Source organism: Oncorhynchus nerka, unplaced genomic scaffold (assembly GCF_034236695.1).
Source record: "Oncorhynchus nerka isolate Pitt River unplaced genomic scaffold, Oner_Uvic_2.0 unplaced_scaffold_4375, whole genome shotgun sequence".
In the NCBI taxonomy this organism is placed as follows: domain Eukaryota; kingdom Metazoa; phylum Chordata; class Actinopteri; order Salmoniformes; family Salmonidae; genus Oncorhynchus; species Oncorhynchus nerka.
This window is the reverse complement of record NW_027036925.1, coordinates 1-16476: the sequence shown is the minus strand read 5'-3', so window position 1 is coordinate 16476 and position 16476 is coordinate 1. Positions and strand designations below refer to the sequence as shown.

The window sequence follows — 16476 nt, the reverse complement described above, 5'->3', positions numbered from 1 at the left end:
CAATGCAGGTGAAAAAGCACGGTGGCTAGGAAAAACTCCCTAGAAAGGTCAAAACCTAGGAAGAAACCTAGAGAGGAACCAGGCTATGTGGGGTGGCCAGTCCTCTTCTGGCTGTGCCGGTAGAGATTATAACAGAACATGACCAAGATGTTCAAATGTTCATAAATGACCAGCATGGTCGAATAATAATAAGGCAGAACAGTTGAAACTGGAGCAGCAGCACAGTCAGGTGGACTGGGGACAGCAAGGAGTCATCATGTCAGGTAGTCCTGGGGCACGGTCCTAGGGCTCAGGTCCTCCGAGAGAGAAAGAAAGAGAGAAGGAGAGAATTAGAGAACGCACACTTAGATTCACACAGGACACCGAATAGGACAGGAGAAGTACTCCAGATATAACAAACTGACCCTAGCCCCCCGACACATAAACTACTGCAGCATAAATACTGGAGGCTGAGACAGGAGGGGTCAGGAGACACTGTGGCCCCATCCGAGGACACCCCCGGACAGGGCCAAACAGGAAGGATATAACCCCACCCACTTTGCCAAAGCACAGCCCCTACACCACTAGAGGGATATCTTCAACCACCAACTTACCATCCTGAGACAAGGCCGAGTATAGCCCACAAAGATCTCCGCCACGGCACAACCCAAGGGGGGGCGCCAACCCAGACAGGCTGACCACAACAGTGAATCAACCCACCCAGGTGACGCACCCCCAGGGACGGCATGAAAGAGCCCCAGTAAGCCAGTGACTCAGCCCCGTAACAGGGTTAGAGGCAGAGAATCCCAGTGGAAAGAGGGGAACCGGCCAGGCAGAGACAGCAAGGGCGGTTCGTTGCTCCAGAGCCTTTCCGTTCACCTTCCCACTCCTGGGCCAGACTACACTCAATCATATGACCCACTGAAGAGATGAGTCTTCAGTAAAGACTTAAAGGTTGAGACCGAGTTTGCGTCTCTGACATGGGTAGGCAGACCATTCCATAAAAATGGAGCTCTATAGGAGAAAGCCCTGCCTCCAGCTGTTTGCTTAGAAATTCTAGGGACAATTAGGAGGCCTGCGTCTTGTGACCGTAGCGTACGTGTAGGTATGTACGGCAGGACCAAATCAGAGAGATAGGTAGGAGCAAGCCCATGTAATGCTTTGTAGGTTAGCAGTAAAACCTTGAAATCAGCCCTTGCTTTGACAGGAAGCCAGTGTAGAGAGGCTAGCACTGGAGTAATATGATCAAATTTTTTGGTTCTAGTCAGGATTCTAGCAGCCGTATTTAGCACTAACTGAAGTATAGCTTCCTCCACTGTCCCTGTAACATACTGGGCCTGAAATAGTGATCCTCTGCTCCTAAACACACGTGACCGTCCTCCTTGACAACGTACGAACCGATTGAACTATAGAACAAATATCTCATTTGATATGTCCATTGGCAACATTTCAAGCTAGCTGTGGAGTTGGCGACATTTCGAGCTAGCTGTGGAGTTGGCTTACGGCACCTTTTTAACTCTGTTGCATATGCTCACATGGTGTCTTAACGTTGTTATGTGGATGACACTCAACTCTTTTTCCCCTTCCTCCCCTCTGACACCCATGTGGTGACACGTATCTCGGCTGGGTTTCTGGCCTACCTACCACTTCAAGCTCAGTCTTGACAAGGCGAGGAGAGAGCTGCTCTTCCTCCCGAGGAAGGCCTGCCCACTCCAAGACATCTCAATCACAGTTGACAACTCTAATTCTATGTACAGTATACTGTATATACCAGTGGAGGCTACTGAAGGGAGGACGGCTCATAATAATGGCTGAAATGGAGTGAATGGAATGGTATCAAACATGAGCTAGATACCATTCCATTCACTCCATTCCAGCCATTATACGCCACTCCAGCCATTATTATGAGCTGTCCTCCCCTCAAGAAATACTGTTTTACATTTGTTCCCAAAGCCAGTGAAAACGAGACTTGGTAGTGCAAGACTATGATTGGGTTGACACATTTCAGACCCGTTCTTATTCCTTAAAGCTGGAATCCTTATTGGTGAAACTGCCCTTTTGGGATATTATAACAACAAAGAAGTTACTGCAAACAACGAACTCTGTTATTTCCCCTTGGGCATCATTGCACCAGCGATAGAATAGCAACATATGTAATGTCCCCAAAACAATACCACGATGCGCAACGCTCCCCAGCTCTGCTTTGTCAATAAAACTAAAACAATACCATGATGCACAACACTCCCCAGCTCTGCTTTGTCAATAAAACTAAAACAATACCATGATGCACAACACTCCCCAGCTCTGCTTTGTCAATAAAACTAAAACAATACCATGATGCACAACACTCCCCAGCTCTGCTTTGTCAATAAAACTAAAACAATACCATGATGCACAACACTCCCCAGCTCTGCTTTGTCAATAAAACTAAAACAATACCATGATGCACAACACTCCCCAGCTCTGCTTTGTCAATAAAACTAAAACAATACCATGATGCACAACACTCCCCAGCTCTGCTTTGTCAATAAAACTAAAACAATACCATGATGCACAACACTCCCCAGCTCTGTTTTGTCAATAAAACTAAAACAATACCATGATGCACAACACTCCCCAGCTCTGCTTTGTCAATAAAACTAAAACAATACCATGATGCACAACACTCCCCAGCTCTGCTTTGTCAATAAAACTAAAACAATACCATGATGCACAACACTCCCCAGCTCTGTTTTGTCAATAAAACTAAAACAATACCAACATCTGTGGGGTGGACAGTGTTACTATTTCCTCTACTGCAGATTTCCATCTTTAAAAGTGAACAAAGGGGCTTTCACCTGTACAGTTAGTTCCATTCAGAGCCTACTTAAATGACGGGAGGATTGATGATGGCACTTTTAAAATAGTTTTAAAAGGGGCCATGCATTTGTCTGTACGCCTATTTGCATTTCCATAGCCATGTTCAGTAGTTGAAGAATATGTTTTTATGTGAATGTGAAATAGGGAAGTCAATATGCCTGAACTAGATGTAAGTTTTCCATTGCAAAATGTTTTGCTTTAGTGTGCCCATATTGAACACATCCCAGCAAGGGATTAGATCTTCAGCAGGAACATAAACAAATAAAGATAAATATTTAGACCCATCTTTGTGAAACAAAAGGTTGTGATGCAGTTATGCCCTCAGAAACCCGTGTTATGATGCTGGTTCTTTGTTGCCACTGACAACTAAAACAACCAAAGCGTTGTCATCAGACAACTGGAGGCGTGAATATTCTTCTTCGTTGAGGTTTAATGGCGATTGACATCCATATTATATTGCATTACCTCCACCAAATACACTATATATACAAAAGTATGTGGACACCCCTTCAAATGAGTGGATTCTGCCATTTCAGCCACACCTGTTGCTGACAGGTGTATACAATTGAGCACACAGTCATGCAATCTCCATAGACAAACATTGTCCGTAGACAGGCCTTACTGATGTTCTCAGTGAATTTCAATGTGGCACCATCATAGGATGCCACCTTTCCAACAAGTCAGTTCATCAAATTTCAGCCCTGCTAGAGCTGCCTCAGTCAACTGTAAGTGCTGCTATTGTGAAGTGGAAACATCTAGGAGCTACAACGACTCATCCCCTGGCCACACAAGCTCACAGAACAGAATGCTTTACGGTTGCAACACTCACTACTAAGTTCCAAACTGCCTCTGGAAGCAACGTCAGCACAATAACTGTTCATCGGGAGCTTACTAAAATGGGTCTCCATGGCCGAGCAGCTGCACACAAGCCTAAGATCACCATGCGCAATGCCAAGCGTCGGCTGGAGTGGTGTAAAGCTTGTCGCCATTGGACTCTGGAGCAGTGGAAACGTGTTCTCCTGAGTTATAAATCAAGCTTCACCATCTGGCAGTCCGACGGACTAATATGGGTTTGGCGGATTCCTGGAGAACGCTACCTGCACCAATGCATAGTGCCAACTGTAAAATTTGGTGGAGGAGGAATAATGGTCTGGGGCTGTTTTTCATGGTTCGGGCTAGGCCCCTTTAGTTCTAGTGAACGGAAATCTTAATGCTACAGCATACAATGACATTCTAGACCATTTTGTTCTTCCAACTGTGTGGCAACAGTTTGGGGAAGGCCCTTCCTGTTTCAGCACGACAATGCATTCACAAAGCAAGGTCCAGACAGAAAAGTTTGTTTTAAAGATCGGTGTGGAGGAACTTGACTGGCCTGCACAGAGCCCTGACCTCAACTCCATCAAAAACCTTTGGGATAAATTGGAACGCCGACTGCGAGTCAGGCCTAATCGGCCAACATCGGTGCCCAACCTCACTAATGCTCTTGTGGCTGAATGGAAGTCTCCACAGCTATGTTCCAACATCTAGTGGAAAACATTCCCAGAGAGTGGGAAGGCTTTCCAACTCCCCATTAATGCCCATGATTTTGGAATGAGATGTTCGACATCTCCACATACTTTTGGTCATGTGGTGTATATAGGGTTAGATGACAATGTGCAATTTCATAAATAGTTTAATTAACAAATGTGAAATGCAAACTGTTAAAGTTCCTCCCTGTCTCTGGCCGTACTCTAGTACAGTAGGTGGCGGTAATGCAACATGATATTGGATGCAAACTGCTGATAAACTCCAGAAGAAGAAGAAGAAGAAGATGACAGAAAAACAGCAATTACAGCAGTCTAGTCTGCTGGAAGCTACACGAAGAAGAGGTCTGGAAAATGAAATCTGTTTTCGGGATACAAAGGCAGGCAACTTTTTCTGAATGTCTTAATATACATGTAGCCATTAACAAAGTAGGCTAGGCCTATCATACTGTTCAAATCCATGAATTTACAGGACCTGTATCCTATACTGGAAGAACAAAAATGCTATAAATTCGCGTAGTTCGTCCTGGTAAGGAAGTGAAACTAAAAATGGTTTACAAGCCAGGCCCTATTAAAATATATTCCATTACGTATTGCAGAGACTTGCTCCCTTTGCGGAAAACACATTTCTGTCTTGATATTCCGTTGGCATGCACAATTAATTTCGGATGCATTGTTAAATAGTAATGATATATGGGGTAGGCAAAGTTTCTCCTTATATCCGATTTTAGGGAAGTTACGAAAGTATCTGCGTCACGACCATAAACAAAACCAGAGTTCTGCCAGCAGCACTGACGATCACTTGTATGGTAATTAGGAAACCTCACATTTCAAAACATTGCTCTGTACATAAGTCATTCAAGTTATATTTAATTTTAATCAATGGCCACTTTTATTCTGCCAACAAGAAAATGTAATAAGTAATTGATGAAAACAAACAAAAACAGGTTTTTGTTAAACATTACATTGGGGGCTATGGAAGGGGTGGAGTGGAAATTGCTACATAGTCCCCCTCCAAAACAACGTGATCGACGACCTCTTTTCGGTCTTATGTTCAAACATTTTAAATTGGATAAAAGTACAGCTAGAGTGCTGCTCTTTGTTTACGTCCATTTAGCTTCGTTCACACCCATCTCTTAAAGAATTGTGAACACGTGACTGTGGCCTAAAGCAGTGAGGTAGTGCTTAAAAAACAAAAGAATATAAGATTAAAATACTTTATTAACTTGAAGTGCTAAAGGTAGTAACCTACAATTATTTTAAAAATGTAAACACACAAAGGCTTAAGTAGAAACACTATCAAAACGTAGGCCTACATCATGAGATCCTTCGTGTGACTGGTTTAGGTCACGCTAAAATCAAAACTAATTGTATTTGTCACATGCCCCGAATACAATAGCTGTAGACTTGACTGTGAAATGCTTACTTAGGAGCCATTTCCCTACAATGCAGAGTTGGAAAATATATATATATATAAAAAAAAGGAAAATAGTAATGCCTCTTTAGTGACTGAAGAATGGTCTCCTTGACCTTTTTGAGCACCACCACGTGCTAACGGACAGGGACTAAAATCTACTTGTTGGTACACATGCCAGTGTGGCAGGTAGATAAAAAACAATCTACCAGCCATTAAGATTTTTTTTTACCACCCAAAATGTTTTTTTTCTGCAAAAATTACACCAACAAAACACAAAACAATTGATTAGCATGCTTTGTAATGTATCTAAAACAACAGTGTTAGTGTTAGGGTTGCGTAAATTCAAATCTGGTATCAGGATAAATATAACAATGAGTCACCGATTTTATACTATGTATTTTTTATTAGCTAAGTAATAAATGGCAAATGCAACTTTCGTATATACGGGCTCACTGTAATACCACGCAGGGCAGAACAGAGAACTGACAAGACGTATGTAAAACAGTATTCTTTATACTGTGATAGGCCAACAGACGGGTTGGAACTATGTCTATCACAGTAGAGACTGGGCGTGGTTTAAACTTGCTCAGCCTATTGCAGGCGCTCAGGCGGGTCCCCGCCTCTTGGCGCTTCTTTGATAGATGTAACTTGCTTGTGAGGAACATCCAGGCTCTCATGCTCCATACCGTTATCTCGCACCTGGCTTCTGTTATCTAACAAAAACCGCTTGTTCTCGCAACACCCCGCTCTGAATGTGCCCCCTCCCAACTCATTGAACAGTTCCTGTCTTCATGCTACTTTTCCATCATGAGAAAGGCCCATGGCCTTGAAACTGTTAACAATGTTTCAAGTCAGCTATGTTGCATAACACATACATACATCCACACAAGCCAACAGCAGATAATATTCAATCATATGTATGGTAATGGATATAATGTAAAATACAGGATCCAACACTAGTAAGAAGTAAGGTGGTATATTGTTTACAGTGGCGATTTTAGCATGTTCAATCAAGATTGACAACAAAAAATGATATGCATATGCCAGCAAAGCCACAGCAACTCCCGGCACACACAACCTCCGCTCCAGGCCGGCGGCTGGGAGAGAGTCAAATGTACATTCTAATAGGTCTATTTCCCCAACATTGGAATGATATTCTAATGTTATACATTTCCATAACCTAAATAATTACATATGCGATGCATAGATAGCCATATCATTGTTTGAAACCTGGACATAAACTATTTTACCTTGCTTTTAATAGCCTACCATCAAAATCTGACCATAGAAAAAAAGCAAAGATTTCCATCTCTGGCATTATAAAAACCACTCGCATCAGCTGCACGTTTGAGAATGGTGTTCTCCCGTAGAATTAAATTTCTATGGGTGTTACCATCATTGGTTTTATACTCCCACTGGTGGCACAATGTTATCATAGTGGTACAATATCATTTAAAGCCATATTAGTTTGTTTTACAATGGGAAGATGTGCCCAAATACGTCTTGAAAAATTCAGTAAATTTTTTCCAGAATGCCATGCCCAAATGCCACCGGAGACCATACTGCCAAGTGCTTGGAGGATGTTAACATTCCATTTTCTGTTTTTGAATGGTGTGAGCGTACCCTAACAACAGAATGGTGTGAGCATACCCTAACAACAGAATGGTGTGAGCATACCCTAACAACAGAATGGTGTGAGCATACCCTAACAACAGAATGGTGTGAGCATAAACCCTCATTAAAAATATTCACATCATTGACATTTATAGCAAGCATATTTGAAACGGTCTGTTTGAGATGGTTTGTTGTGGGGGGTTATACGTGTTTTTTCGAGTATAGGACGAATCAACAACATTACTTGGGTGTGAGTCAACAACATTACTTGGGTGTGAGTCAACAACATTACTTGGGTATGAGTCAACAACATTACTTGGGTATGAGTTAACATTACTTGGGTATGAGTTAACAACATTACTTGGGTATGAGTCAACAACATTACTTGGGTATGAGTTAACAACATTACTTGGGTATGAGTTAACAGAATATGAACTTTTAAAAGTGAGATTTTCACTGGACAGTTACTTTAACCATTTCTTCAGTGTGTGTCAAATAAAGCGCTTGGTGTATTCACAGGTCAGCGCATCTTGATCAGAGGTCTGCCAAAGTGATCTACCATTAGGCTGCAAGTGTTGTAAAAGGTGTTGTTTTTTAAAAGTCCAGTGTACAAGGGGTCAAAATGAGTCTCTCTGGGGAGAATGAGGAGGCTGGCCCTCCCTCTAGTATCTGTGAAGAGACTGAAGAGGAAGCCACTGCTTCTAGAATGAGTCCCTCAGGGAGTGAGGGAGAAATGTCCCTTAAAAGGAGTTTTCCTACGGAACAGGACACTGACAGGGAACTTAAGAGGTAAGATCATCAAATGGGTAATTGTGAAGGAGCTGAGAGTTTGTAACAACTATCTAACAAGCCAGTATTGTTGTGATTTGTCTTTATTTCATACAATAGATCAAGTGAATCAGACATTTTGTTGGATACATTTACTGTATCACTAATCTATAACCTAGCTGTAATATGAATTAAGACTGATGACAGTTATAAAGTAACCATAAAAAAACCAGTTGAAAAAATGCCTTAAGTGCGCACACTCCATGTTGGAAATTAGTATCCTGCTCTAAACAGGATCAAGACAGACAGACCAGTCTCACCTGCACCTAGTGGTGTCTCCATGAAGAGTGACCAGTCAATGGGAATTCCTATTTTCTTCAGTGATGGAGAAGTATCCGCTGGGCAAAGGTGAGACCTGAGAAATAACATGGTGTTTGATTATGCCACTTCCTTTTTACCATCTTCTGTATAGATAAAGACTGATGTTATTGCTCTCTGTGCTCATTTCTACCCAGCAGTATCTCTGAGGAGAATGACCAGTCAATGGATCACCAACCCAGAGTCCCTACTGATGACAAAGTGTGAGTGATCGCAGTTTGCACTGCATCCTACCTGTTTTCTCGTTTAATTCACCATCCATGTATCTGATGACATCTAGTACCTTTACTCTGTTAATTTCAAGATAATAGCCTCCAGTTCATCATTCAGAATGCCTCATTTAGCTTCTTATAGGATTGGAATTGTCTACAGGACATCATTCAGTCTGACATTATATTAGAAATGTAGATAAAATAATAATATGATGACTATAATAGTGAGACTGGACCCAATGTTAAGTGTAACTATCAGGAGATGCAGAGGGCATTGTCTCTGAGTAAATGCACCACATTTTGTGATTTAATCTTCACTTAGTCTAGCTAACTGTAGATTAGAGTTTATTTGATACTTTTTACACAAATAAATAATTAAATTCAACAAGGAACATGTATCTTTCTTTTCCATGTATACAGTGGCAAGAAAAAGTATGTGAACCCTTTGGAAATACCTGAATTTCTGCATAAATTGGTCATACAATTTGATTTGATCTTCATCTAGGTCACAACAATAGACTAATACAGTCTGCTTAAACTAATAACACACAAACAATTATACGTTTTCATGTCTTTATTGAAGACACAGTGTAAACATTCACAGTGCAGGGTGGAAATAGTATGTGAACCCTTGAATTTAATAACTGGTTGACCCTCCTTTGGCAGCAATAACCTCAACCAAACGTTTTCTGTAGTTGTGGATCAGACCTGCACAACGGTCAGGAGGAATTTTTGGACCATTCCTCTTTACAAAACTGTTTCAGTTCAGCAATATTCTTGTGATGTCTGGTGTGAACTGCTCTCTTGATGTCATGCCACAGCATCTCAATCAGGTTGAGGTGAGGACTCTGACTGGGCCACTCCAGAAGGCGTATTTTCTTCTGTTGAAGCCATTCTGTTGTTGATTTACTTCTGTGTTTGGGGTCGCTGTCCTGTTGCATCACCCAACTTCTGTTGAGCTTCAATTGGCAAACAGATAGCCTTACATTCTCCTGCAAAATGTCTCGATAAACTTGGGAATTCATTTTTCCGTTGATGATAGCAAGCTGTCCAGGCCCTGAGGCAGCAAAGCAGCCCAAAACCATGATGCTCCATCAACCATACCTTTCAGTTGGGATGAGGTTTTGATGTTGGTGTGCTGTGCCTTTTTTTCTCCACACAAAGTATTCTGTGTTCCTTCCAAACAACTCAACTGTAGTTCATCTGTCCACAGAATATTATGTCAGTGGCGCTGTGGAACATCCAGGTGCACTTTTGCAAACTTCAGACGTGCAGCAATGTTTTTTGGACAGCAGTGGCTTCTTCTGTGGTGTCCTCATGAACATCATTCTTGTTTAGTGTTTTACGTATCATAGACTCGTCAACAGAGATGTTAGCATGTTCCATAGATTTCTGTAAGTCTTTAGCTGACACTAGGATTCTTCTTAACCTCATTGAGCATTCTGCGCTGAGCTATTGCAGTCATCTTCGCAGGACGGCCACTCCTAGGGAGAGTAGCAACAGTGCTAAACTTTCTCCATTTATAGACAATTTGTCTTACTGGACTGATGAAAATAAAGAATTACTTTTGTAACCCTTTCCAGCTTTATGCAAGTCAACCATTCTTAATCTTAGGTCTTCTGAGATCTCTTTTGTTCGAGGCATGGTTCTCATCAGGCGATGCTTCTTGTGAATAGCAAACTCAAATTGTGTGATTTTTTTTTTTTATAGGGCAGGGCAGCTCTAACCAACATATCCAATTTCATCTCATTGATTGGATTCCAGGTTAGCTGGTTTCAATTAGCTTTTGGAGAAGTTATCAGCCTAGGGGGTTCACATACTTTTTCCAACCTACACTGTGAATGTTTAAATTATGTATTCAATATAGACAAGAAAAATATAATACTTTGTGTGTTATTAGTTTAAGCACACTGTTTGTATATTGTTGTGACTAAGATGAAGATCAGATCAAATTTGATGACCAATTTATGCAGAAATCCAGGTATTTCCAAAGGGTTCACATACTTTTTCTTGCCACTGTAGGTACCCAACAGAAGTCCAGCAGAAAACGAAATCCTACTTGAGGAATAGGACATATTCTTTATTTGAGGGCATTGAAGATGCAGGAAAAACGACACCTCTTAACAACATCTACACAGAGCTCTACATCACACAAGGTGGAAGTGGAGAGGTTAATTATGAACATGAGGTAAGACAGATTGAGACAGCATGCAGGTTTCCAGTAGAACAAGAGACATCAATCCAACTCAATGACATCTTCAAACCCTTACCTGGACAAGACAAGCCTATCAGAACAGTGCTGACAAAGGGAGTTGCTGGCATTGGAAAAACAGTGTCTGTGCTGAAGTTCATGTTGGACTGGACTGAAGGAAAAGCAAATCAAGACATCCAGATCATCTTTCCACTTCCTTTTCGGGATCTGAACTTGATGAGAGATAAAAATCTAAGTCTGATAGAACTACTTCATCACTCCTTTAAAGAAACAAAAGTATCAGAAATCTCAGAAAACAAAAATATTGTGATTGTTTTTGATGGTCTGGATGAATGTCGCCTTCCTCTAGACTTCCAGAATAATAAGATCTGCTGTGATGTCACAGAGTCAACTTCAGTGGATGTTCTTCTGACAAACCTCATCAAAGGGAATCTGCTTCACTCTGCTCACATTTGGATAACCACCCGACCTGCAGCAGCCAATCAGATCCCCCCTGAGTGTGTTCACCAGGTTACAGAGGTACGAGGGTTCAATGACCTACAGAAGGAGGAATACTTCAGGAAGAGAATCTCTGAGGAGGACTTGGCCAGCAGAATCATCTCACACATAAAGACGTCAAGGAGCCTCCACATCATGTGCCACATTCCCGTCTTCTGTTGGATTTCAGCCACTGTCCTAGAGAGACTATTGGTTGAAGCAGAGAGTCAAGAGATCCCCAAGAATCTGACTCAAATGTACGCTCACCTCATGATCTTCCAGTCAAAACTGAGGAGTCAGAAGTATCCTGTAAAGCCTTCCAGCGATTTTTACTGGGATAAAGAGATGATTCAGGCACTGGGAAAATTGGCTTTTCAACAGCTAGAAAAAGGCCATCTGATATTCTATGAGGAAGACCTGAGAGAGTGTGACATTGACATCAAGGATGCGTCTGTGTACTCTGGAGTGTGCACTCAGATCTTCAGAGAAGAGTCTGGGCTTAACCAGATGAAGGTGTACTGCTTTGTACATCTGAGTATCCAGGAGTTTCTGGCTGCACTATATGTGTTCCTCATGTTCACTAACGACAACAACAATCTGATGGCTAAAGAGAAATCCCTCCGCAAAAACAAACTATACCAAGATGCAGTGGACAAGGCCTTGCAGTTTGAAAATGGCCACCTGGACCTTTTCCTCCGCTTCCTTCTAGGCCTTTCACTGCAGTCCAATCAGCATCTCCTACAAGGCCTACTGACACCAACAGGAAGCAGCTCACAGAGCAACAAGAAAACAGTCAAGTACATCAAGGAGAAGATCAGGAAGAACCTCCCCCTGGAGAGGTGTATCAATCTGTTCCACTGTCTGAATGAACTGAATGATCATTCTCTAGTGGAAGAGATCCAAAGCTACCTGAGATCAGGAAGTCTCTCAAAATCTAAACTCTCATCTGGACAGTGGTCAGCTCTGGTCTTCATGTTGCTGACCTCCGAGAAGCTGGATGTGTTTGAGCTGAAGAAATACATCAGATCAGATGCGGCTCTTCTCAAACTTCTCCCAGTTGTCAGATCCTCTAGAACAGCCCTGTGAGTGCTTAGTCAAATTACATTCCAGACAGCATGCTAATGTAACATAATAATGAACATCCGTTTGCATTACCATTTAGGCTGACAACTCAGTCCTTAAGGGGAGATTCTTTTGTTGGCACCTGTGTTTCTTGAGATGCACCTTTTTTTCCACAGTCTGAACGAATGTAAACTTACCAAGAAAAGCTGTGATGCAATAGCTTCTGTTCTCAAATCAAACTCATGCTGTCTGAGAGTGCTGGACATGAGTGGAAATAAACTCCAGGATTCAGGAGTGAAGCTGCTCTCTGCTGGACTGGAGGATCCACACTGTAAACTGGAGACATTGAAGTGAGTGACTTTGTGACTGTCTCCACTGCAAAGTGAAGTGGATGTTGTAAATATGAAGATGTACATTCTTCATGTTGTAAATGTAGTTATAGATTTGTGTGGGTTACTAAGCCGCATCATCTCTCCAGGTTGAATGATTGCAACCTAACTGAGAAATCCTGTGAGGTGATGGCTTCAACTCTCAGTTCAAACACCTCAAGTTTGAGAGAGCTAGACCTGGGAGGAAATGAACTCCAGGATTCAGGAGTGAGATTCATCTGTGCTGGACTTGAGAATCCACAAAGTAAATTGGAGACACTGAGGTAAAACTTTCCCTCATCAAATCAAATCTAATTGTATTGGTCGCATACACATATTTATCAGATGTTATTGCGGGTGTAGCGAAAGTCTTGTGTTCCTAGCTCCAACTTAGTTACGTTTATGCATTTTGAAAAACAAGCACACAAAGCACTTGAAAAAGCCATACATGCTCATGAGTAAAATCATGGAGGATAACACACAATACAGTCTGGGACTTATTTCCATTGTTAAATCATGGAGGATAACACACAATACAGTCTGGGACTTATTTCCATTGTTAAATCATGGAGGATAACACACAATACAGTCTGGGACTTATTTCCATTGTTAAATCATGGAGGATAACACACAATAAAGTCTGGGACTTATTTCCATTGTTAAATCATGGAGGATAACACACAATACAGTCTGGGACTAATTCCCATTGTGGTCCTGTCACATTCGTTTGTAGAAACGGACCAAGTCGCAGCGAATGTTGAGTTCCACATAATATTTATTTAAAAGTGCAACTAAGCAGAGGCATAAACAAATAAACAATAAACTAACAGTGACTACAGAGATGCTACGTGCACTAACTCAAAATACACACTATCTCAAAACAATATCCCATAAAACACAGGTGGAAAAATACTACTTAATATGATCCCCAATTAGAGACAACGATAGCCAGCTGCCTCGAATTGGGAATCATACCAAACACCCAAACATAGAAAAACTAAACTAGAACCCCACATAGAAAATAATAACTAGAAAAAACCCCAGTCACCCCCTGACCTACTCGACCATAGAAAATAGGAGCTCTCTATGGTCAGGACGTGACAGGTCCTCTTACAGTGCAGTAATATCTAACAATACACACACACATCTAAAAGAAAAAAAATAGAATCAAGAAATATATAAATATTAGTACGAGCAATGTTGGAGTCCGGAGAATAAATAATATAAATGCATGTATGTGTATATGTCACAGGAGGTTGGTGGCACCTGAATTGGGGAGGACGGGCTCATGGTAATGACTGGAGCGGAATCGGTGGAATGGTATCAAACACATGGTTTCCATGGTTTCCAGGTGTCTTGTGCCATTCTATCTGCTCCATTTCAGCCGTTATTATGAGCCGTCCTCCCCTCAGCAGCCTCCACTGGTATATGTGATGGGATGTATAGACGTTATTATGAGCCGTCCTCCCCTCAGCAGCCTCCACCGGTATATGTGATGGGATGTATAGACGTTATTATGAGCCGTCCTCCCCTCAGCAGCCTCCACCGGTATATGTGATGGGATGTATAGACGTTATTATGAGCCGTCCTCCCCTCAGCAGCCTCCACCGGTATATGTGATGGGATGTATAGACGTTATTATGAGCCGTCCTCCCCTCAGCAGCCTCCACTTGTATATGTGATGGGATGTATAGACGTTATTATGAGCCGTCCTCCCTCAGCAACCTCCACCGGTATATGTGATGGGATGTATAGACGTTATTATGAGCCGTCCTCCCTCAGCAGCCTCCACGGTATATGTGATGGGATGTATAGACGTTATTATGAGCCGTCCTCCAGCCTCAGGCCTCCATGTATATGTGATGGGATGTATAGACGTTATTATGAGCCGTCCTCCCCTCAGCAGCCTCCACCGGTATATGTGATGGGATGTATAGACGTTATTATGAGCCGTCCTCCCCTCAGCAGCCTCCACTGGTATATGTGATGGGATGTATAGACGTTATTATGAGCCGTCCTCCCCTCAGCAGCCTCCACTGGTATATGTGATGGGATGTATAGAGCCTCCACGTTATTATGAGCCGTCCTCCTCCCCTCAGCAGTCTCCACCGGTATATGTGATGGGATGTATAGACGTTATTATGAGCCGTCCTCCCCTCAGCAGCCTCCACCGGTATATGTGATGGGATGGATGTATAGACGTTGGGATGTATAGAGCGCCCTCCCCTCAGCAGCCTCCACCGGTATATGTGATGGGATGTATAGGCGTTATTATGAGCCGTCCTCCCCTCAGCAGCCTCCACCGGTATATGTGATGGGATGTATAGACGTTATTATGAGCCGTCCTCCCCTCAGCAGCCTCCACTGGTATATGTGATGGGATGTATAGACGTTATTATGAGCCGTCCTCCCCTCAGCAGCCTCCACCGGTATATGGGATGGGATGTATAGGCGTTATTATGAGCCGTCCTCCCCTCAGCAGCCTCCACTGGTATATGTGATGGGATGTATAGGCGTTATTATGAGCCGTCCTCCCTCAGCAGCCTCCACTGGTATATGTGATGGGATGTATAGCCTCCACGTTATTGGGATGCGTTATTATGAGCCGTCCTCCCCTCAGCAGCCTCCACCGGTATATGTGATGGGATGTATAGACGTTATTATGAGCCGTCCTCCCTCAGCAGCCTCCACTGGTATATGTGATGGGATGTATAGACGTTATTATGGGAGCCGTGAGCCTCCCCTCAGCAGCCTCCACTGGTATATGTGATGGGATGTATGTATATGAGCCGTCCTCCCCTCAGCAGCCTCCACTGGTATATGTGATGGGATGTATAGACGTTATTATGAGCCGTCCTCCCCTCAGCAGCCTCCACTGGTATATGTGATGGGATGTATAGGCGTTATTATGAGCCGTCCTCCCCTCAGCAGCCTCCACTCAGCAGCCTCCACTGGTGATGGGATGTGATGGGATGTATAGGCGTTATTATGAGCCGTCCTCCCCTCAGCAGCCTCCACTGGTATATGTGATGGGATGTATAGGCGTTATTATGAGCCGTCCTCCCTCAGCAGCCTCCACTGGTATATGTGATGGGATGTATAGACGTTATTATGAGCCGTCCTCCCTCAGCAGCCTCCAGTGGTATATGTGATGGGATGTATAGACGTTATTATGAGCCGTCCTCCCCTCAGCAGCCTCCACTGGTATATGTGATGGGATGTATAGACGTTATTATGAGCCGTCCTCCCTCAGCAGCCTCCACTGGTATATGTGATGGGATGTATAGGCGTTATTATGAGCCGTCCTCCCTCAGCAGCCTCCACTGGTATATGTGATGGGATGTATAGATGTTATTATGAGCCGTCCTCCCCTCAGTAGCCTCCACTGGTATATGTGTGGGATGGGATGTATAGCCGTCCTCCCCTCAAGACACTCCACTGGTATATGTGATATTATAGACGTTATGAGCCGTCCTCCCTCAGCAGCCTCCACGTGAGCCTCCCCTCAGCAGCCTCCACTGGTATATGTGATGGGATGTATAGACGTTATTATGAGCCGTCCTCCCTCAGCAGCCTCCAGTGGTATATGTGATGGGATGGCCGTCCT

The 16476-nt window shown here is 42.9% G+C and overlaps 1 protein-coding gene across 1 annotated transcript; it reads left to right on the top strand.

Annotated features, from left to right (window-relative positions):
* Positions 1–4648: 4648 nt before the first annotated feature.
* On the top strand, positions 4649–13185 carry LOC135566531 (NLR family CARD domain-containing protein 3-like). Its single transcript, XM_065014227.1, has 7 exons — positions 4649–4741; positions 7999–8181; positions 8455–8568; positions 8676–8741; positions 10773–12521; positions 12678–12851; positions 12980–13185. The coding sequence occupies exons 1-7, from the start codon at positions 4716–4718 to the stop codon at positions 13155–13157; spliced, it is 2490 nt and encodes an 829-aa protein (XP_064870299.1). The 5' UTR covers positions 4649–4715; the 3' UTR covers positions 13158–13185.
* Positions 13186–16476: the final 3291 nt, after the last annotated feature.